At 46.8% G+C, this 22,900-nt stretch overlaps 2 protein-coding genes across 6 annotated transcripts in view; one reads left to right on the top strand and one right to left on the bottom strand.

Moving 5' to 3' along the window:
• Positions 1 to 17,111, bottom strand: part of kat80 (katanin p80) — a 200,365-nt gene extending 183,254 nt beyond the window's left edge. For 2 of the 5 annotated variants that reach the window (XM_084590175.1, XM_084590173.1), the window contains exon 1: positions 16,771 to 17,108. In XM_084590175.1, coding sequence (XP_084446301.1) covers positions 16,771 to 16,804 — 34 coding nt within the window. In that variant the 5' untranslated portion in view covers positions 16,805 to 17,108. Of the gene's footprint in view, positions 1 to 16,770 lie in introns of all 5 variants that reach the window. The other 3 variants (XM_084590174.1, XM_084590172.1, XM_084590177.1) reach the window with 3 other exon arrangements.
• A 333-nt stretch (positions 17,112 to 17,444) lies between these two features.
• On the top strand, positions 17,445 to 22,496 carry LOC146205481 (UPF0598 protein CG30010). Its single transcript, XM_084590181.1, has 3 exons — positions 17,445 to 17,786; positions 17,860 to 17,908; positions 19,926 to 22,496. Exons 1-3 carry the CDS (start codon positions 17,619 to 17,621, stop codon positions 20,411 to 20,413), a joined length of 705 nt encoding a protein of 234 aa, XP_084446307.1. The 5' UTR covers positions 17,445 to 17,618; the 3' UTR covers positions 20,414 to 22,496.
• The last annotated feature ends 404 nt before the right edge of the window (positions 22,497 to 22,900 follow it).

Here is a 22,900-nt window from a genome sequence, read left to right on the forward strand (position 1 = left end):
GGTGACATTACAGCGGCAGAAACAAAGGGAGAGGTTAAGGGAAGCTGCGGGGCTCGGACTATTACAGCAATACTTCGGGACGGCACCCACGGACATGATCTGGCAGGTAGCAGACCCGAGCGAACTGAGGCCATGCAATTCCAGGCAACGAAAAACAAAAACAAAAAAATCTTCACCAATAACGAAGCTCAAATGTTCTGCCCGACACTGCGGCAACAAATCCAGCCCCGCGCTTCGACATAGGAATAAAGATTTTAAAAAATGATAATCAAATGTAAAAAAGAGAGCAGGGTTCAGCACCCAAAAGCGTGGCTGCCCAATGTGTCCTTGTCAGTGTGCCTATATTATACAAAAAAGGAGTTAATCCCAAGCTTTATTTAGGCACTACGAAAATCCCTGCGTCTTCCCTGCTACCAAATAATGTTCGTGCTATTGCAGTTCATCGCTCGAGGTGGGCGGGCGGCTTCCGCGTAGATACAACCCTCCACCTAGCAAGGAAATTTCCCAGCACACGAAAGCAGCTGCGGAGTCCACACTGAAGCCGCGCACACAGGACGCCCGACAGGCCACAGGTGTTCGCCGATGACGTCAGCAGCCTACGGCCGCCTCAAGACACAGGCTAACAGCTGTGCCGTCACTCCGAACGCAAGGCACCCAGCTGACTCACGCACGACGCTATCGGCATAAAAATAGACACCAACGCTAGAGCACGATGCTTGCGATCACCTGAGCGTAGCGCGGCGATAGCGGCGAGAATCGTCCCCTCCCACCGCGATGGCGATAGCGGGAGTTCAAAAGCCTTCAAAGCACAACAGGATCGAGCGCATCCGGTGCCTCTGTTTGTAGCAGTGTGAAATTTCTACCTCACGAGGTCTAACCGGCTCAGCACACCCCGCGCCACCAAATTGGCAGAACAGAATCCATCCTTGCACATGGGCCCCGAGTTAGACCAATGCCCCCTTGGTTAGACAAGGGGCTATCCCTTACAAAAATGAGTTTTGAAACTCTATTGTTGGACTATTGACCGCCTTTTGAATTTACTGAATTTCGATAGACATTCAACCCCAGCTGAATGCAATCTTTACAGGGCCAACAGAATTTTCATTGTGTTCTACCCAATAGACTTTTTGTGCTATTTTTTCTATGTGCTTTTTGTTGTCAGTTTTCAACGTTCACGAACAATTAGCGTGTACTGTTCATGCTGACCCATGTTTTTAAGTAGTTTTAGGCACAAATGATAAGAGGATGATGTGACAATTTCGTTATGAATTTTTGGTCTCACTTGTAATCAACTATTGGCCACATTCTGCAAAGGGAAATATAAGAGCAGCATGCAGTTGCGTGCTCGTTCATGTTATATAAAAGTACATATTAACGGTGCACACTTAGCTCAAGCTTCGCAACACAGTGAAAATATGCCCTAAAAACTTCATGATGGCAAAGCCTCCACTAATAATGCAAATACATCGTTGAATGTCAATCAGAATCCGTAATGGATCAGCTTCTGTATGTCGCAGAAGGTAACTTTAGTGGTAGGACATATTTTATATTTATCATAAAACAAGTTCAGTGAGTCATCATACTAACAAACAGGATCCTAGATTGAACCTACCATGTAGGGCAGGACAGAGCTTTTTTAAACCAGTTCCAAAGTTCACTATATATATGCTTCAGGGTCTGACATTCTGCCCAAGCATAGGTATTTTTGCCCGTAGCTTATTGCCGCAAAACGAGGTGCAGTCTGTATTGGAATCCTCCACCGCTCTATGTCTTTGGAGAGTTTTACTGTAATTTTTTCTTTTCTTTCCTTTCTTAAAGTGGACACCATGCTAAAATGAAGTCACTTTAAACATTGAGGGGTTCTAATAATCACCGATTGATCCCACGGATACTATAGAGTTAACACGCATAGCAAAAACATTCGCGTATGAAAAAAAAAAGAAGAAAAAAACAAGATTGCATGCGTCTTCTAACGGCGACTCTTCTTTTCAAAGAAGCATTCGGCCGCCGCCTTGCTTCTGTCCGCATCCCACTTCCCCCGTGCACGGCGCCAGCATGTCCGGAGAGGTCGAGGGTCGCTTCCTGTCGGCTGGGGGGAAAAAAGGGGGGAGGGAGGAGGGGTTGCTCCCGCTTGGTCTCCGCTCTCTGCCTTCTCCGTGGTTTGTTTTCACGGAGATGACCTTGGCTTCAGCAGTCGCGCAGCGGGGGTGGCGGCTTTTCACCGAAGCTGTTCTGCGCCCCGTTTTCTTTGCACGCAGACGCGGGTACGCCGAGTGCGGTGATGTGCCAGTTCAGTTGGCGTTTTCCCGCCACCGTGGTCGCATCTTGCACTGTGAACGAAGCACCGTATGTAGGTTTTTCGCTGGTGATTATCACGAAGATCGTTTTGTTCAAATTGGAGCGCGAACGTACGAATTTAAGTCTTCGGAGGACCCCGCTCTTGGGCGGCAGCTTCTGCGCAAGGAGGACGTGTTTAAGAAGTTCAACAGTCGCAGGCGTTTTGGATTCTAAGCGAAAAGCCGGCGCGGGCGGAGGGAGCGTCTGCACTTTGGTGAGTGCTTTACTTTTTCCTATTCGTGTTTGTGCCAGTCTTGTACAGTGTGTGTTACAAGGTGAAGCCCGCATGTAAATATTTCTAGCAGACAAACCAGCCTCGTCGGAAAAAAAAGGAGGGGGAGAGAGAGAGAATGAGGCTTGTCTCTACGCGGACGCTGGGGCCGATGGAACGCCAGCTGGAATGGCGACATTTTCTTTCTTACCGGTGACCGTTTTTGACGGATTGTTCGGCACAGTGCTGTACTCTTTCGATACGCTACTCGCGCTGAGACGGACACATTATTGAGATCATATGCCTCTGTCACACATTGTGGATTATTGAATCTGTGCAGCTCCGCCATTTTTGCAGTCTTTGTTTTTGTTTCCACTCATTTTAGTGCCTATAGTTGGTAATTTTGCTTCAAGTTTTCTGGGTAGTAATGCTTGTGACCTGCGCTTTGCTATTTATATTCACAATGGGATCTTTGACGGTAGCATATATTGTTTATCAGGGAGAAATGAACGATGTGGTAGTGCTGCCGAGCTGTGGAGGCGGCGGTCGATGCCGTCTAAGCAGTGAAAGAGAGTGGCAACTCATTTTAGACAAGAAATTTCTTGAGCTATGACGTGGAGCAGCGCACAAATGCCTTTGCTCTATTTTTAGGTTAGTATATACCGCAGCTTAATTATGATTTATATTGTTTATTTCAGCATCACATGCGAGGAGTTCCCGGACGTATCAGCGTTTTACGCAAAGAACAGCCTGGCGTCATACCTTGCACATGAATTGAAATAAAGCAAATAAACAACCCAGCTCATGTTATGGGTTCACCAAAGATGCATATTTTTTCTTTCTCATTAACGCGCATTTTTTATTCTGTGTTCCCTTTCCGCTGCGGATTAACAGAAAATGCTGCGTGATCAACGGTTAGCCAGGAGCAGGCACGAGGTGGTTTACATTAATGCAAAAGTAGCACAGCACATATCCTTGCTGCGGTCAGTCAACACATTCTATGTTCTGCTCGACCAATCAACAATTTAGTCAGTTTAGTGTAGGTTAATGAGTGAGTAAGTATAATGGGGCTCAAAAGATCAACATCTGTTTTGTTCTTTTATGCCTCACTATGCTTATCATTAACCAGCACTGATCAGACAGGATTGTTGATTGGTCGGGCAGAACATAGAATGTGGTGACTTATCGCAGCTAGGAGATGTACTGTACTACTTTTGCATTAATGAAAATCACCCCGTGTCTGCTCCTGGCAAACCGATGGTCGTGTACTATTTTCTGTTGTTCAGGAGTGGAAAGGTAGCAGAAAATCAAAAAGCGTCACTTGCAGAGTTTCTGAACCATTTGAGCCTGAAATCAACAGAATTTCAGTTGCGCGAATTCCAAAAGCGCTCTTAAGAAACACATGGGCCACTATTTCATAAGCGCTCAACAAGAGGCCAACACTGCATCATCCAAAATGTTGCCGATTATCGACAGACTTTCAACAGCGTGTATTGACACAACGCTTTCGAATTTCTATAGAAACCCTACATGCATTTTTGTAAGGGATTAACGGTTAGACACGCTCGCCCTATAGGTCACGCAGGTAGCATCGGAAGCGTGAAAGTGGTGTATACCCGTCAAGCTTCGGCTAGGGTGCATTGCCGGCGCCGCTTTCAGGAAACGCCCGCTGTTAAGACAGGCGAGGATGTAGCCAAATTTTTATCTAGAGGCATGTCGGAAAGCACGTTGCGATCCGCGGCCCTCCGGCACTGCAAAAACACCAGAGGATGTCGCGAGAGCCACGCAATGAAGAGTGGCATACACCACTTTTGCTCTCTACAGTACGTTCGTACCGAGAGGTAAAAGCGAGGGTTATACCTATGTCGATCCTAGCAACTTGGGCAAATTAGCGTGCATCACGATCCTCCCCACGAGCGTACCCCTGGCAGGTGATGGCGAGAAGGCAGCGGCAATATCAAACACATCTACAACTACGCCAAATTAGTGCTTTCGCACGTTATATTATGTTTAGCCACATTAAACTACATTTTTTTTTTTTTTTTTGAAGCGAGAGCAACACTGGCCAGTCTCGCCATTTCGTCGTGCCTGTCCGAATAGTGAAGAAGAAGAAAAAAAGAAAAAGAAGGAAAGAGAAGACATAACCCGGTAGTTGGTAGAGGTAAACGACAACAGCGAATTGCTAGGACAGAAGGTTCGTTCGAACGTTGTGACGGCGGTGTGCCCCGGAGTTCGACGTAGAGACGATGCCGTACCACTAGAAGTCTTCTACACCCGAATGAGAATTGTCAACGACGAGTGGCAAGGGGTGCTCAACTCATACGTGAAGTGATTCCCCTATGGCATAAATAATAGCCATGTTTTTACTTTTAAGCCGAACCTAAGCGTAGCCATGCAGATTGCTCTTGCGTAACTCCAGGTTTAAACACAAGCTAAATCCGTTCTGCAAGCTCATAACATTGTTTTTTATATGTTCCTCGGTTTTGTCTTTTTTTTTTGTATGTGGGGAGGGGGGGATAAAATCATACTCATCCCAAACAATAGGCCACATACAGGTTGGCTTGGTACTGAAACTACGGCTTCGATGGGCAAAGATTGCAACACACTACCAGCTTATATTCCAGCCTACCCGCAATGTGTTTAAAAAGAAGACACTGTAAACAGCTGAAGGACGAACCTATCCAGACCTACATTAGATATACTCCCTATAGAAAACCAGTGTTCCCTCTCCTGAATTTGCGCAGTCCTGGCTTATCTTCCCCAGACAAGCATTCAGTGAACGCCCAAAAATATGGGAACAATTTGAGATCGACCCTTCCATCCTCGCCCACGATCTGGTAGGACTGTGTCAATATCCGAAAACTTTGAACAACGAATCCAATACTGTCCTTTTCGATTCGTCAAACAGTACAAGTTCAAAATAACCGGAAATAGCCGAACAGGTCCCAAAGTTTCCGAATTATTGTGGAATAAGTGGCGAAGTTAAAATAAGGCCCGCTGCACTTTTCGACCACGAAGATTCCGATTGTTACGCGCGGCACAGCGGATTCAGCCCCGTAGTGCATTCGCGTGGCGGCGTACATGATGCTCAACACATTCTCTCGGAGATTGGCAGGCAGAGCCCAAGCAGGTTCAGTTAACCCGCCCGATCTCGGAGGTGCACAGGTGACAGCGGCGTACCGCAGCGTCGCCGCTAGCGATTCGCTGTTCAGCACGATTGCTCGTAGAATACATTCGCACCCCCAAGCAGCGAATACTCGCACCAATACTCGATTCGTATTAGATTAGGTTCTCGCTATTTGGTTCCGTTTGGGGGAAAAGTAGTACTTGCACACCCCTCTCCTCTGGTATAACTGCTGACCGAAACCCACCCCGCAGAATGCACACGCCAGCACGCTAACTGTGGTTCTGCCCATGTCTTTATCGTCGATGTGACGCATTCGTTACAACCTTCTCTCATGGGTGTTTCGTCGCCGACGTCTCAAACGCACTCCTCTCACAGTTCCTTTCCACCCGTAGTAATTAGGGCCCGCCAGCGGCTGTAGCATAACGTTGACAGCGTGAAACGGCGCCGAACACTGCATCGCGTATGCGCTCGTTTCCGAAACCGCGCGTTTAGACGGCGTTGGTATAGCACGCCGGCGCGGTATCGCGCAGTAGAGCGTATACTGTGGACGTGGTGGACCATGCTGCGCAAGAGGCATGATCCGCACACCTGGCCGTTCGTTATCGGTGTGACATATTCGACGTTCTTCGACGAAAAAGGAACGCTGCCGTTGCTCGTCCATCGCCACGGCGGCGCCCCCCTTGGGAAGACGTGCCCTGCGGGCGGCGGCCACCCACGCCCGTAGCGAATGCCGTCGCAGGTAGCGACGACGTGTTCCCGCAACTCTGTCGCGGCTGCACGCCGTGTTTCGCGCGGCGGCGCCGCCTGGTCTGCGGCATCCACGCCGTCGGCGGCAGTGGTGCAAGCGGAGATCCGCTGTTGCGCGGGCGCAGGCCTGTGCAACAACGGCCCGCGCAGCGCCGGTCCTACCTGGAAGCGTCGCGTTCGGGTGCGAAGGGCTCGCGGCGAGGAACGCGACACCGCACCGCGGCGGGCGCATACCGCAATCCGATACGTGGAAAGTGACGAGCGCCGAAACAAATCCTGGAACGCCCGCGCCGCGAGAGCACTGGACAAGGACAGAGAAGTGTCGAGGATGCTGCCTGCGCGAGCGACGAGAACGCATGAAGACGCCGCCGCACGGTGCGCTCTAAAGGTCCCGAGGTCACCAGGAGCATGGACGCAACAGTAGCTGCGAAACCGCCGGAACCAGCGCGTTTGCAGTATCTGCAACAGGAGCAATAAACGCACCCGCATGGCTCGGCGACAGCTACGGTGATCATGGGCATGCAAGACTGCCTGGAAACTTCTGAAATGCACTGTACAGAAGCCACGCGCGGTGTCCGTCATGCCGCGTCCTTCGTGTCACGCGCAGCTGTTATCGAACGACGTACCCGACCCAGACGATGGTAGAAGAGCAATGACCAGCCAGCACGCCTCCCCTCTTGTGCATTGATGAGACGGTGCTTGAACGGACGCAGTAATCAGACCGGTGGAGCGCTCGCTCGTGTCTCGGGCATTCAGCTCACACAAAAGCTACGAACACGGTGATAGGTGCCTCTTGAACGGCCACTAGACGTCGAGTGTTTTCCACAAAAAAGAAAAAAGAAGGAAGGACGTGCGCTGCCAAATGCAAACCTATTCCTAGCAGCCGCTCGATACTGTGATATGCTGCTCTGTCTCCTCAGTGAAAATACACCCGAGCTAGGACGGCATTCAAAACAATGAGACATTAAAGGCCTGATACACTCGCAAAATCACATGCGCTCCAACAACAAAATAACTGCCGCGCCAACCGTACACGATTTCGTGCAAAGTTTTCCTAATATATTGCCCGAATGATCCGCCCTCACTAAGCGGCTTTCGCGTCGGTGGAATCGCGCCGCAGAAAACAGGCGGAAGAAGAAAAGTAAAATACGATCTTTAATTACGCATGTGTCCCCCAGCGAGCTTCGAAGGCAGCCGATATGGTCGCCAGTGCGAGCTGGCCTTGCGACCTTGATGCGCTCTCCCGGAAATCGCCGCTTTATTCCGAAATAAACTACCCTTCGCTTCGCCGAATCCGCATTTCGCTGTCGACTATAGTGACGACCATAAAGCTTGGTCTTTTCCGGTTGAAAGAAGCAGCTTACTCGCGCAGCCGATGTTGATACCGAGTTTCGCCCCGGGAGTCCGGACGCACTTCCACTGCGCTCTTGGTCCGATTTACGTGAACAATATTTTCACATTAAACAGTCTGGCCGACATGCCCAATATTACCCAACCATTAAATATGGTTTAATATTACTGATAATTGATGAAGATAAATTAAACACTCACTAAAGGACACTTAATCTAAGTTCTGCACTACAGCCAATGTGTTTCAGCGGAATGCGCTCACGCAATAAAAAGCCCCGAGCGCCCAGAATTGTTGTAATCACGGTGGCGAAAAACATGAAGCAGCTTAAAATGCAGTATCATTGACAGCAGATTCCGACATACGGCAAAATCATTATTTTTCTTTTTCCATTTTGTGTTAGGCGGAATATCCCTATCGCTTTCCAAGTGCATTTCCGAGCAGAGATGACTGCACGCAGCGTTCAACACGTGCCCGTCGCTTCCGTCTGCACAAGCGACGAGCGGCGCCCGCACAAAGACTCGGGAGCGCAACAGTTTAACAACTCCCACATTGTCTCGACGGTCACGCCGCAGTGTCGAAAACGCAGCTCCAGACTAAACCACCGCACCGCGTCCCACACAAACAGCAAGATGCGCTAACGGCAAATATGAGCGCAACGAAGCTGTTGCGCCAATCCCAAGTGAGGAAGGCTCCGCACGGAATCACCTGTGATGGCGAACTCCGCCGCTAAAGAGGAAAGTATATAACAGTTGCCATCTTACCCGTACTCACCTATGGAACTGAAACGTGGAAGCTAACGAAAAGGGTTCTACTTAAGTTGAGGACAACGCACGGAGCGATGGGACGAAAAATGTCAGGTGTAACGTTAAGAGATAGGAAGTGTGCAGAGTGGGTCAGAGAAATAGCTCGACTTAAGGCATTCTAATGCAAATCAATAAGAAATGGGCATGGGCAGGGCATGTAGTACGAAAAGAGGATAACCGATGGTCTCTAAGAGTAACCAATTGTATGTCAACGGAAGGAAAGCGCAGCAGGGGGTGGCAGAAAATTAGGTTAAATTCGCAGGGGGCAAGTGGATGCACCCAGCACAGGACTGGGTTACTTGGAGTAATATGGGAGAGGCATTCGCCCTGCAGAGGATATAATCCGGCTGATGATGATGAAGTAATCGTCAATGCCTTTAGGAGAGCGAGTTGGCGGGCTACTTGGGTGTGTATGGTGATGGAAGAGCACAAGGGACGGGACAGCCAGCGCCCGTGGGTGCCTTTCACTGTTTCGCTCTCTGTGTCCCGTTCCTTGCGCTGGTTCCTCACCAAGCGGTGCGGCATCGGTTGATTTGAAATGAAACCGGAAAGCGACCAGTTCACATTCTGAAAGCGTCAGCTCATCTATCGCAAGGGTCCATGCAGTGACTAAGCTACATTATAACTGAGTTAGGCGCCCCTGCAACCTCCATACCTCGACACGCGCACAGGAGCACATGCCCCTCTACACCCCGTTCCCTCCCTCCCTTCCTCCTCCCTCTACACACACACACACACACACACACACACACACACACACACACACACACACACACACACACACACACACACACACACACACACACACACACACACACACACACACACACACACACACACACACACACACACACACACACACACACACACACACACACACACACACACACACACGAACGCGCGGATTGGCATGGGAGAAGCCCCGCACAAAAGGGGGATCAGGGCCCTTCGGCGCTCGCAAAGCAGGACTTCAAGGATGCCGCGGTTGTAAGTGTGCATCTATGGACGGGGCCAACACGGACGTGAGGAAGGAGGATGAAGAGAAAAAAACTCCGAAAAATATATCACTTCTAAGTCGCTCTGCTTGCGGACTATGCAACCAATGAGTGTCGTGTGCGAGCGAGGGCCCACCATGGCAATCTGTTCGCACTAAGAAATCATCGGACCGAACTACCCTAGATCAGACTTGCTGATGTAGGGATTTTAGAACGAATAGACCATTTCAACGTCCTGCCCGCACTGCGATGCCGCGTTCCTAATTTGAAATTTGAAACATGCAATCTAACTGTATGAGTACAAGAACACTCCGCAAAGTGAGCAAAGGGAACATTGTTGTGGCACTCGCTAGGCGTCTAGAAGTCGCTCAAGCACGAGCGACTCCTGGACACCTAACGAGTGCCATAACCGTGTTATATGCTATAGTTATCGGAACAAACAGTGAGCAGCCGCTCAGGAAGTGTGTGTGCCAATCTAAGGATGCAAACAATGGGCAATAAACATAAGCGCCCTGCAGTTTCACCGGACCACGATAACCTTGATTCGCCTTAGCGTGGCACCCTGTTCCACACTCGTTTCACGAAGACGAAATTCTTCACGGTGGTTTGAAAATAACATCATAATCATCATCAGCCGGACTATGCCAACTCCAGGACGAAGGCCTCTCCCATATTCCTCCAATTAACCCGGTCCTGTGCTAGTTGCATCCACTCGACCCCTGCGAACTTCTTAACCTCATCCACCCACCTAATTTTCTGCCGCCCCCTGCTATGTTTTCCTTCCTTTGGAATCCAATTTGTTACTCTAAGCGACCATCGGTTATCCTCTCTTCCCACTACATGTCCTGCCCATGCCTATTTCTTCATCTTGATTTCCCCTAGAATGTCATTAACTCAAGTTATTCCTCCGACCCACTCTGCACGCTTCCTATCTTTAAACGTTACATCATTTTCGGTTTCATAGCAATCTGCGTCGCCCTCAGCTTAAGTAGAACCCTTTTCGTTATCATGAAGTTTCAGCCCCATAAGTAAGATGCAACTGTTGTATACTTTTCTCTTGAGCGATGCAGGATACATTATCTGCGAGTGGTTGCCGAATGCGCTCTATCTTAATCTTGATCTCTTATTTGTTTCCCTTTCAAGGTCCGGATGTGTGGTTGCTACCTGTCCCAAGTATACATATTCGCCTATCACTTCCAGGTCTGCACTACTTAATGTAAGCTGCTGCTCCTTCCTGAGGCAGTTGAACGTTACCTTAGTCTTCTGTCTATTAATTTTTAGGTCTACCTTTCTACTTCTCCTGTCTAGGTCATCAATCATTATTTGCAATTCAACCACCCAGTTACTTAACAGACATCATTAACGAATCACAGATTACTGAGGTATTTTCCATCAATTCTTATCCCTAACTGCTCCCATTCTATGTTTATTAATACTTCCTCTAAGCAAGCTGCGAGCAGCACGGGGAAAGAACGTGTCTCCTTGCCTAACACCTTTCTTTATAGGAATTTTGTTACTTTCTTTATGCAGAACTATGATTGCTGTGCAGCCACTATACATATCTTCTACCACTTTCACAAATGGCTCATCTAAACCCTGAATTCGCAACGAATGCATGACTGCTGCGGTTTCGACGGAGTCAAATGATTTATCGTAATCAATGAATGCTATGTATAAGGGCTGGTTATATTCCGAGCATTTTTCTATCACCTGATTGATGGTACCCGTATGATCGATGGTAGAGTACCCTTTCCGAAAACCTGCTTGATCCTTTGGTTGATTGAAGTCCACAGTTGTCCTAATTATATTAGTGGCTAGCTTAGTAAATACCTTGAACGTAACGACAGTAAGCTGATGGGTCTTAATTTTGCAAGCCCTTAGCCTCCCCCCCTTTTTATGAATTAAGATAATGTTCGCGTTCTTCCAAGATTCCGGTACAGTCGATGTCACCAGGCACTGCGTATACAGAGTGGCCAGCCTTTTTTAGCACGATATCCCCACCGTCCTTCAAAAAATATGTAGTATATAATCCTCCCCCAACTGCTTTCCGCTATTTCATAGCTTCTAAAGTTTTCTTAACCTCATTGTTAGTCACTGGTGGAACATCTGATTGCACTTGGCTACTGGCAATATCATTACTGTGTTGACTACTTCGGCTACTGTGTAGGTCGCATAGAACTCATCCGCTACTTATAATAGTAATGGCATTGCCCGCATTGTCCCTTAGCGCATACATCTGACTTTCGCCTATGCCTAATTTCCTCTTTGCCGATTTAAGGTAACACCGTTCTTTAGAACATTCTCGGTTGTCTCCATATAATAGTTCCTTACGTCGGACACTTTAAGGTTACTGATTACCTTCGATAGCTCTGCCAGTTCTACCCTGTCTGTTGTGTTGGAGGCTTGAAAATAACGCTAACCCGAAAAAACTTTCTGCGTAACCAGTGCTGAACCAAGCGTTCAGTTTGATTCCTCCATCGTGGACTGCGCGGTCATCCCGTTCGCAGGGGCCACAACAACAACAGAAGAAAAAAAAAAAAGCCCCGAGGACCGCCGACGCCCATCGTGAGATCATCCTTAAGGTTTTCTACTACTACGCCTCCTTCCGGACGGTCCGCCGCAGCCAGTCATCGGCAGTTCGCTTCCCGACTCCGTACCAGGAGCTCACCGCTGCGCCAACTTGATTACAGGTTACAGCTGGCTACACCAGCTAGTCGCGCGATAAATAAAAAAATAAATAAAACGAAGCGATAAGAACCCTCTCGGTGAGTCTGCGCACCGAATCTCACAAACAGCGCAAAAAGACAAAGAAGGCCTGCAGCCTGGGCGTGTGAACGAGGCGACGAGCACGCCTCTTCCGACGTCGCCAAAATGCATTCCGGCGGAAAATAAGAACGTCTGTATTAATCCCCGATGGTAGTCGCGGACCTCTGCGCCTCCAAACTGCCAACAACGCGGCACGTTCGCAAGCTACAAAAACCAGCAGACGAAATATTGGTTTCTGATTTTTAACACTCCAAAGCGACTCGGCCTATGAGAGACGCCGTAGTGGAGGGCTTCGGAAATTTCGACCACCTGGGGTTCTTTAACGTGCGATGCACTGGCATCGCGCAGCACACCGGCGCTTGCTTTTCGCCTCCATCGAAAAGCGGCCGCCGCGGTCGGGATTCGACTCCGCTTCCTTGGGTACAGCAGTCGACCGCCCTAACCCCTGCTCCCCAGCGGCGAAAAGTAGACAAATATTCAAATATTGTTCGCAATGGCAAGAAACATATACTGAAGTCCTAGAGTTCTTGTGTGTTGCGTTGAGTTTTATGGCACATAGGCAGCTAGGTCATTGTGTGCCAAACAACGCTTTATGATAGAGTTCTTAGGCGGTGCATTGTTTTGTTGTTTCTTTTTAAGTTTGTTGCACTGAGTTTAGTTGCATGCAACCGCTGAAATTACCACGAAATGATAGCGAGGCTACTGATATTAGCTCGCTGTCCGCTGCGCTAACAAAGAAGGAATTTGACATGTTAATTATTGTTATTGTTGTTGTTGTGCCCTTAGATGATGGATTGCCTCACCGGGGTGGCGCAGTGGTTACGGCGCTCGACTACTGTTCCCGAGGATGCGGGATCGAATCCCGGCCTCGGCGGCCGCTTTTCGATGGAGGCGAAAAGCTAGACGCCCGTGTGCTGTGCGATGTCAGTGCACGCTAAAGAACCCCAGGTGGTCGAAATTTCCGGAGCCCTCCACTACGGCGTCTCTCATAGCCTGGGTCGCCTTGGGACGTTAAACCACACAAACCAACCTTAGATGATGGATTCACCTCTATGAATACAAAACTTCCTTTTTGTCCTTTCAGACTGCATGAGCGAGAAATGGCTGTGAAGCACGTGCTGCTATGGCCGTGAAAATGGCGCTAGAAGCAGTGTTCCTTTTAAATAAACTGAGTTGTAAGCCACGGCTTCTCTCTTCTGTTCCGTTACAAATCGCTTAACGCCCATGTGGTCTTTCACGCCAGTATCTTTCCGTGCAGCAGACCACAACACACGAACAAGTAACTACGCTGGTGGGACAAGACTGAGAACAAAGCGCTTCGCTAGCACACAGGGACGATGTAAGAGCCGCTTGGTCTGCTTTGCCCGCTACCTGTAGGGTAGCGCGCAATGATTTAAAGCGCAAAACTTGGTTAATCTGACGGTGTCAATGTCTTACGCAGCCGTGATATCCGTAATTTGATGGTTCCTCCTTTTTTTTTTACTGATTTCACCTTCAGTTCGCTGCGTCGCGCTCATTATGAATACTGGCCATTTTCGGTTAAAAGCGAATTTTGAAAATTTATTTTGGCATACTTTTATCATTCGTTTTACAGGTTGGAATTAAAGTCCGACCCCTACCTACCGCAAGTAACCCTAATGCGAACGAGTTAGCTCCGCAATGACATACACCACAATGAGCGACTTCAGATTACGTATGTCATAAAGACTTTCATCGCCATTCTAAAAAAAAAAAAAAACACAAGAAACAAAAAACAAAAATCAAGCCGTTCAGCAATAGGAGTGACCTTCGATCAGCCACCTTGCGACATTCCGTGACGATACTCTGCCTCATACCAATACACTTGTGAGACCTAGGAAGGCACGGAAAACGACTCGCCGATAACGCTACCTGCCTGATAGCTTTCGGTATAGATACGAACGTTTCCGCCAGCGAGAGCAGATAAAAACGGTAAAATGATGCACTATACACATCAGTTTTAGGGTTTCTTTTGTTGTTCGTTTTTATTTTACACCGACCGACCCGGATATATGAGTTCACTTTAAGCACCATACACAGCTGTTCTGCAGAGCACAAAACAACCTAAGGTCTCACCCTCGAACAGTCAACGTCTGTTAGAAAACAGGCGGAGAAGGGGCGGAGCATCGCAGGAAGCATGGAGGCTGATAAACGACCGCCGATTAATTATACACTCATTCGGTACAGCGCGAACATCGACCCAGGGCAAAGGCTTTGTCCAGGGTGGCCTGCGCGAATTTAAACTAGACGCAATCATGCAATGTTCTAGCTGCCTCGGTTTGCTCGAACGTGCTACAGGGCGAAGAAGAGAGCTGAAAATGCGGCCAGTGTGTCTGGTTTTGTTTATGGGGTGTAACGTTCTAAACAGACTCGAGCTGTGCGGGATGCCGCAGTTGAGGGTTAAGGGTAATTTTCGACCATCTGGGGGTTCCATAACTTGCGTTGACACTGTCTTAGCGCTATACAGTGATTTGGCCACACACCCTTCTATTTTTCTTATTTGTTTTTTCCCTGAGGCACCCCTTACTTTTTTTTAATGCAGATGACCACTAGAAATGACTACCATTGTTCTCTACACCCTCAAACCCAATTCCCTGGAAATTTCACACCCTAACTTACATTTCCGGGGAAACGCCCACAGCTATATTTACTAGAATTTCTTTAACAGAAGGAACAAGTATGCCCTTGGACTGCACGTCGATTATTTAAGCGTTCCACACGCATTATTTCATGTGTCAGGTGGCCACAACTGTGATGCGGCGCGCGCAGATTTAAACTTACCAAACTTAACGCGGCCTAGTTGATGCAAATCATGCGGCAGCAGCACAATGAGCAGGTGTGAAAAATAACCACAGAGACCATTACATCTCGTTACAAGCGGCACATCGTGAATAAAGTTTCGCTGACTCATTATATTGACCATAATCGCAGCTCCGCGGAAATACGACGGCTGCGCTTTTGCAAGACACAGGAACGTCAGTCAGCAATCATGAAGCAGGTCTGCAGATTGCGCTACAAGACGACTGTCAGACATGCGAATGTTACAATACCGCATGTCGAGATCATTGCATCCTCTAATGGCTAGCATGAAACGAGGATGCCATCTACACAGACAAAAACACCTCCAGCATCACGGCGACCGCAACAGAACTTAAAAACAGGCATACTATTTCGTTACCTGCCACAGTTCCTTGACGCCGATGAACGTATGCACTGGCGCTGAAAGAACATGCAGCAGGCGAGTGTGAGCATAGCTTCCTGCGCATCATAAACGTCAGGACAGCACGCGCACTCACCTGCTGCAAGTAATGTCATGAACAGGTGGAAAGTGCAGCAAAAATACTAGTACTATGCATAGAAATGGCGGAATCCTTTTTCAATGATCGGATTGTTAGAGTGAAAACTTCCATAAAATGAAGTGGTAGAACGCAGCACCTTCAATTTTGCCATAACGAGATTTTACTTGCAGTTGCATCGCAGTATCCTAGTTCACTGTAATCGCAGCTTTCGTGATCATAGCGTTTCCTGTTTGTGTTTTCAGGGCACAGTAACTCATAGAAACATGTGCCGTCTCGGCAGGATAACAGGAACGACCAAATGCGTCCTGAAAATGTATGACAGCGCGGAACAACCTGTGGATCTATGGCTCAGTGAACTGATGCTAGCGACGAATCGAAGCAGGCAAATGTACCTCAACAATCGTTGGCCAACTCAGGTTCATTACGCTAAGAATTAGTATTCTAAAAAAATATGAACACAAAAGCTAAGAATACAGGAACATTTTCAAGCTAACACGTGAACCTACTTCCATGCACACAAAAGGATGAGCATAAAAAAGGATATATATTCTATCGTTTACGAGTGATCGTCCGCACTGACAGAAACCCAGTAGGTGCAATATTTGTTTGTCGTACCCAGTATGACATTTACAAATTTGCCGAAAAACTTCTCAAAACTGCGCTGCCCAGCGATGCGACATGCCTGAAGTCAGTGACACGACCGAGTGAAGACAGTGCAGGGCATTCGGTGCTGTCGTTGATAGGCTATACTGCATGACAGCCACTTATAGTACATAACTTTATGGGTGCTAACGAGCGAGTAGTGTGTACCAGCTGCAAAACATACTACGAAACAATTGCCAATCGGTGTATAACAAGTTACGGCATTCGGTAGTCTTTTACACATGCTGCCAAACAGCACTGCCTATTAGCCGCGTAGGCTAGACGTATACCGTTACAACAGAACGTTGGAAACGGAATCAATAACATGTATGCAGTGAACCATGGTCACCGATCGCATCCATAGCACCGAATCAATGAATGGCACCGCATATCCAACTTTTCGCCAGATATGGCATAGCCGTGACAAAACTCGCGCCACCTCCGCAACTCGAGAGAAGTTCAAAAGATACTCACGAAGTTTCCATGCTCGCTTTGTTGCCTTGGCCATCGTCGTTAGTCCCGGAAACCGAAAGGTAATCCTACACAAAAATTTGGCCTCTTACACATGAACAGTTGACCACGCATGATACGCTAGGTTGCCTTGGAACGTCACGCCATTTAGCCTTTAGGGTGTAAACCACGTTAGAGACATTGTGATGACGGCGTCGAAGTGTGCGCTGGGCCTTGGAATATTATGCGATGCCGAATAACCCTCAGCTAGCACACGACGTTAATCCCACACCAGTTGTGGAACGCCACATCCAGAACAAGACCGCTTCGCTTTGACTGCAGACAGCTGCTCCCTCTGTACGACAATTTTAAAATCCCGCAACGTGATTGGTCTAAACAAAAAAGGCCCGGAAGGCTAGCGATGTAGCGCATGGACAGAAATCCGTTGGTTGGTAACGAAAGCGAACCGCAAAAAATGACGACCGCCGCTAGAGGACAGGTCGCACCTCAACGACAAATTTTATATTTGTGCAAATTGTAGCAAACCAAAACATAAAATATTAAAATTTTAAATTAAATAGCAATTATTTTTAAAGTGTTTTCAGGTAAAGCACATTTTTAATAACTCATCAACAAAACATCTCTTTTCCGATGGCAGCGCTATTATGATACAGTGGAATTCTTTAGTTGCGCTTGTATAGTCCAACTGAGTCACTGAGTGGTGAATGATATCAGGATTAACTCGAGCAATGACTCTGGTCATTAACGCAGATTGACAAGTGTTGTATGTGCGAAATCCTGCTAGTTGACTGAAAACTCTTACAAATTTGACTGAAAACTCTTACAAATTACTACGATAAAATTGTGCATGCATGGCTGCTGTGAGGTCGACGAGTGTGGTTAAGAGGCGCACCTTGGGCTGGAAGCTTTATTGCAGACTACCGACACGCGTATGTAAACGCAATCTTCATTATGAGCAGGGCCAGACTACGAAGGAGTATACGAGAGAGTACTTCTATTTTATTGACCATCAAGGAATGGTATGCTCTGTTCATCTCACGTAAAGCCGCCTTCTTACGGAAATGTTCTGACAGTTTGTTTTCTGACGTGCAGCTTTTTCTAGACGATTCCAGAATGAAGAATTTCACGTCATGCTTCAAAGGTATTGTGATCAGTGAAACAGTGGACATATCTCTCACTTAGTGGCATTGTTTAAAAAAGTTCGACAGTGCTCATTACTGCTGGGCTCTTGCGTGAATATTTGTGCCGAACGTGGTCGCAAGCCTCTCCCTTTTTCAGTCAAGAAAGTTGTACTCTTACAGCATGTAGACAGTCATTTTCATTATTTAGGATTCTCTTTTTTTTTTTCTTTTTTTGAGTTTTTATGATTCACAAAATTCTGAGTTCAAGCCTTTATTCGGCACCAAGATTGTCACATATTTTCTGGTACACAGATTTGCAGTTCCACTAGAACAAAGTTTTAATGAACAACTGAAGTTTTACCAGAAAGGATTGCATCAGTAACGTTCTTTTGTATTTGAGTGGTTACGTGAACTTCTGGCATACTTGCTATGAAAGGGGAAGCGCAAATTTGTCTTCAGGCATGCATGTGCTAGAACAACAATGGTTCGTCTACTTCCCTCAAATTGTAGCTTGGCATATGCAAGATGGCAGAGATTGGCTCACAAGTGTCAGTGTTCGCAGTAGTTCTGCCCTTATATTTAATGTGTGGCTTGCAGTCGGTAGCAAAACAACTTGCCTCCTCACATGCAGTATTTTGGTCTACAGTATGGCCCTACTTCTGTGATATAGCATCATATTTCATTTTTTATTTCATCCTTAAAGGCCCGAGGGCATTACATAAGGAGGGGCTACAGTTGGGGTAAATACAATCTTTATGAAGGCAGGCACATATAGAGCTGAAAGGTTCTTGTTTTCGCAAACTCTTCGGCATCTGGTCACCTCTGCCTTCGAGAGCCAAATTATGTGTCAGTGAAATTGCAGAACCTGTCAGAAACCAATTCGTTAACCTGCTCCTATCTGTCAATATGTACGCTGATCAGGTCTGGCCAAGACGATTAACACTAATGGATTATTTTGTGACAGTTTTGTGATTTTTTTCATTGCATAGTCTGGCCCTAGATCCCTAAACCTGCAAATGTGCAGGCCAGTGCTGGAAACAGGCCCAGTAATGGACTAGTCCTGGAAGGATGTATGGTAGCGCATCTTGGTAGAATAGCAGCAGTCAGTGTTCATAATTGTGACTGACCTTGAGCCAGTGAGGGATGTGTGTACATTTTCTCTCTTTGCCATTTGCATGAAGTTCACCCCCAAAATCATATAACTGTTGCCATTCCCAAACTCGGCTCCCTACAAGAAGAGTTTTTTTTTTTTTAATAAATCTGAAGTCAGGGACGTTTTAGTCTTTCTGTTTTCTTTTTTTTTTTTTTACCAAAATACAAAATTCTGTCAATGTCACATTTATACATATGTTCCTCAACCAAGGCAAAGATGGGTTGAAGCCATAACATACAAACCTCAGTTGTCCAAGTTCTACTTAAGTTGAGGACAACCCAGAGGGCTATGGAACGCAAAATGGTAGGGGTAACATTAAGAGATAGAAAGCGTGTAGAGTGGGTCAGAGAAATAACTCAAGTTACCGACATTCTAGTGGAAATTAAGAAGAAGAAATGGGCATGGGCGGGACATGTAGTGCGAAGAGAGGATAACCGATGGTCGCTTAGGGTAACAAACTGGATTCCAAGAGAAGGGAAGCGTAGCAGGGGCCGGCAGAAAGTTAGGTGGGTGGATGAGGTCAAGAAGTTTGCGGGGGTCAAGTGGATGCAGCTAGCACAGAACCGGGTTAAGTGGAGAAATATGGGAGAGGCCTTCACCCTGCAGTGGGTATAGTCAGGCTGATGATGGTGATGATGATGTCCAAGGTGTTACTGCCATAGAGCTCAACTTGCAGGCAAGTTATGTGCATCAGGGCAAAAAAATAGAAATTTTAAATGCTGCACAGCAGTGCATCACTGCCTTACCATAACAGTGCTCATGAATATGTTCTTTGTTTCGGCAATTATAGAGTTTTCATTGCTTGATGGCTTTCATAAAATTGTGCAGCATTGAATAAACATCATGATGCATTGAATCTACCTTTGTAAACCTGTTCCTTGCAGAAAAAAAATTCCTGGAGTTCTTCTTTCGCCGGCTGCGGCGTAACGAGACTGGAAAATATGAAGAAGAGTTTCCATTTGCCTCTCCGTGTGGTCGGGAGATGAACTTTGTGCGCTGTGATGACCTGCCTTTTGTCTTCACACACATAGTGCGGTTGCCTGAGGAAGAAGCTAAGCGGCCAAACTCGAAGGGCTTCCTCTTGCACAACCACGCAGGCAACCTACTGAAGGTCGAGTTCACACCTGAGAACTTATGCATGCCTGCTGGCACAGGCAGAGTCTATCACCCTGCACCTGAGAGGGTGGGTGGAGTTGGACTGGTTCGGTCACTGTTGGCAATTGAGCTTAGCAAACACTTTACTTTTCCTAGTGAAAGTGACAAGTGTCCACCTACTCACTTTGACTGGGAGGGCACTCGCTACGAACTGACAAACAGTCTGCTACCCATTATCAGTGAAGCGTCTTGTTGGAGTGGTACAGATGAGTTATAAAAAACTACACCTTAAAAACAACTGCACATTCAGGTCACATGTAAATGTTGTGACTGGCGAGTAGTGCTTGTTTGTCAAAATGTTTGGATAGCTCCCACTGGTGGCCACATGTGCATTGGTGCATATTTTCATGAGTATTAAGAGCAATAAAAGCCAACTGCTAAGAAAATTCTTCCTTTGACATGCAGCAATGCTTATTCCGCTTTGTATTCAACTGAAAAAAAAAAAAAAAAAAAAAAGCGCAAAATGCCCGACACATCAGAGAAGTAACTATAGCATGCATCTACCTTCCCAAGTGAAGTTCTCGGTTTTGTCAGTAACAGTGCCTAATGTGCAAATTGATATCTAGAGAAGAAAAGTGCCAGCGAAGCTTCCACACCACTGAACTAGATGCAGGAACACAACTGCTGCAAACAAAAAACACCCTCTCCATTCTTCAAAGGAAAAGCAGCACAACAAGGAAGGACAACATAAAAGATCAACTAGCCCAGACAGTTCGCCTTTCTCGGTTCATTTTTCAGTGCGTTTCCCTGTAGCCGTTTCCCATAGCTTCATATGCAAGTAGTCTGTACTTGTAACAAAGGAATTTGTTACTACTGTAAGCTCCTGCATAAACAAAAAGCTGCAACTGAAATAGAGCTTTTAAAATTTGCTATGTGCATGTGAATACACAAGCAGCATAAATATGTGGCAGTTGCAGCAAGATTCACTTGGTGCATAGTTTCCTTCTCGTCAGAGAAAATCAATCCCTTTAGTTCCCGCCTTTTACCAGGCATTGGAACTGTACAGACATGCTGTAGTGGTTCAGCAGCTAATTAAAAACGTAAATTGTAGGGTTTAACACGCCAAAGAAATGCATGGGCTATGAGGTACGCCAAAGTGTAGGAGTCCTCCCGTTTGATTTGGGTCACACGGGTGCCCTTAACATCAGACGGCACAAAGGAGTTTGTATAGTTCGCTTGCATTGAAATACAGCCACCACAGCTGGTATCAAACCTGCAAACTTAAGATCAGCAGCCAAACAGCAATGGCGCTCAGCCATCACGGTGAGTGCATCCTGTTGTTAAGCACGAAGACAGGGGATAGCATCTTGCTCACAGCAGTCGCATTTCAAAGGAAGCAAGATGCAGGAAATACCATGTGATGAAGGCACATGTTAGGAGACACCCAGGTGGTCACAATTAATTCGGAGCTCCACTCCACTATAATGTCCCTCACAGTTTCCAAGCTAGGTGAGAGGCTAACAATGCTTTTACCTTTTCCTCTTCAATGATCACAGCCAGCAGTTCCAGTTCTGTCTATATGTTGCCTGAAATGGCTAATGGGCAGAAGCCCACTCCAGCAAAAGCCACACAAAATAAAAAAAGAGTCCATGTTTTATTACTGCCATTCTCTGTCTTTATGCACACACTCGATCAGAAATGATGTGCTAAAAGAGTACAGGAGAGTTGCAAGAGAAAAGTGGGCTCTACATTGATCTCTATGAATGCAGGCTTAGTTTATCACACAAAAATGTAACTGTCTTGAGGCTATAGCAATAATTCTAATGCCAAGATAAAATTATCTTTTTTGTCCTTAAGCTCGATAAAATTGAACTAAACGGGCAAAATTTCAAATTTATGCGAAGCCTGACAAGAAGAGTGCAGCTGACATCGTGAAACAGCTTTATGCCCGTCTGCTAAGTGAAAGGATCCATTTCCACTACTTTAGTGCAAAAGCACTCGTACAATTGCGAGATCCCAGAAAAAATTTTGCTTGCGCATCACTGGTTGCCATAGCAACAAGTGGGATGATGGCATGCACCACAGGTAACGCTGTGGGAGGACCCCTCTCCACCTCTGGTACTTGTAGGGCATCACTAACGGACCTCCACGTGGTACCAAATTCCACCTCGTATCAAAATTGTGATGCAACCATTCTTTATGCGGCGTTCAATGTGGTGTTGTCATACCATTGCACTTCCCGTTTGGCATTCATCTGCTTGTCAAGTTTGAGGCTAGTTTGCAATAGGGATTCAAACCGGCATTTGTACCCCCACTGTATGCCATGCAATAAAGGTGACTAACGCACTGACAAACTGTCAGTCTCTCAATGCCAAACTGCCAAGCTAAATCATGTCAAACAGTCCTTTGTCTCGTCTTAATGGGTTTTAGCTGAGTTAAATGCAGACACACACAGAAAACTGACACTGACAGGCGCTAATTGTTTTCTGTGTGTCGTCCGCATTTCCCTTCGCACTTTTATAGCCATGCACCTCAACCAACTTGTCAAACTCCCTGCCCTTCGCAGAGTTACACCCTGGCTACATTTTTCCAAAAATTCAGAAGTGCTGCATATTTTTTCTATTACTTTTCTTCGAGAATTGAGAATGGTTAACATATCAAGGTGCTGAAAACCTAAAACGGGAATGTCCTAGCTTGACTCCAGTGATGGGTAGGTTCCAACAATGCAAAAAAGAAAAAAGTGGCAAAAAGCCAAGCTATCAAC

Source organism: Amblyomma maculatum, chromosome 1 (genome assembly GCF_055883805.1).
Source record: "Amblyomma maculatum isolate TAMU_Amacu chromosome 1, ASM5588380v1, whole genome shotgun sequence".
In the NCBI taxonomy this organism is placed as follows: Eukaryota; Metazoa; Arthropoda; class Arachnida; order Ixodida; family Ixodidae; genus Amblyomma; species Amblyomma maculatum.

Bases quoted from the DNA above. Each gene is read 5' to 3' on its own strand.
- LOC146205481 (XM_084590181.1), top strand. From the start codon at position 17,619: ATGGCTGCTGTGAGGTCGACGAGTGTGGTTAAGAGGCGCACCTTGGGC. The intron at 17,787-17,859 runs GTATGCTCTGTT...TCTGACGTGCAG, and splicing joins TTATTGACCATCAAGGAATG to CTTTTTCTAGACGATTCCAG. The intron at 17,909-19,925 runs GTATTGTGATCA...TGTTCCTTGCAG, and splicing joins TTTCACGTCATGCTTCAAAG to AAAAAAAATTCCTGGAGTTC.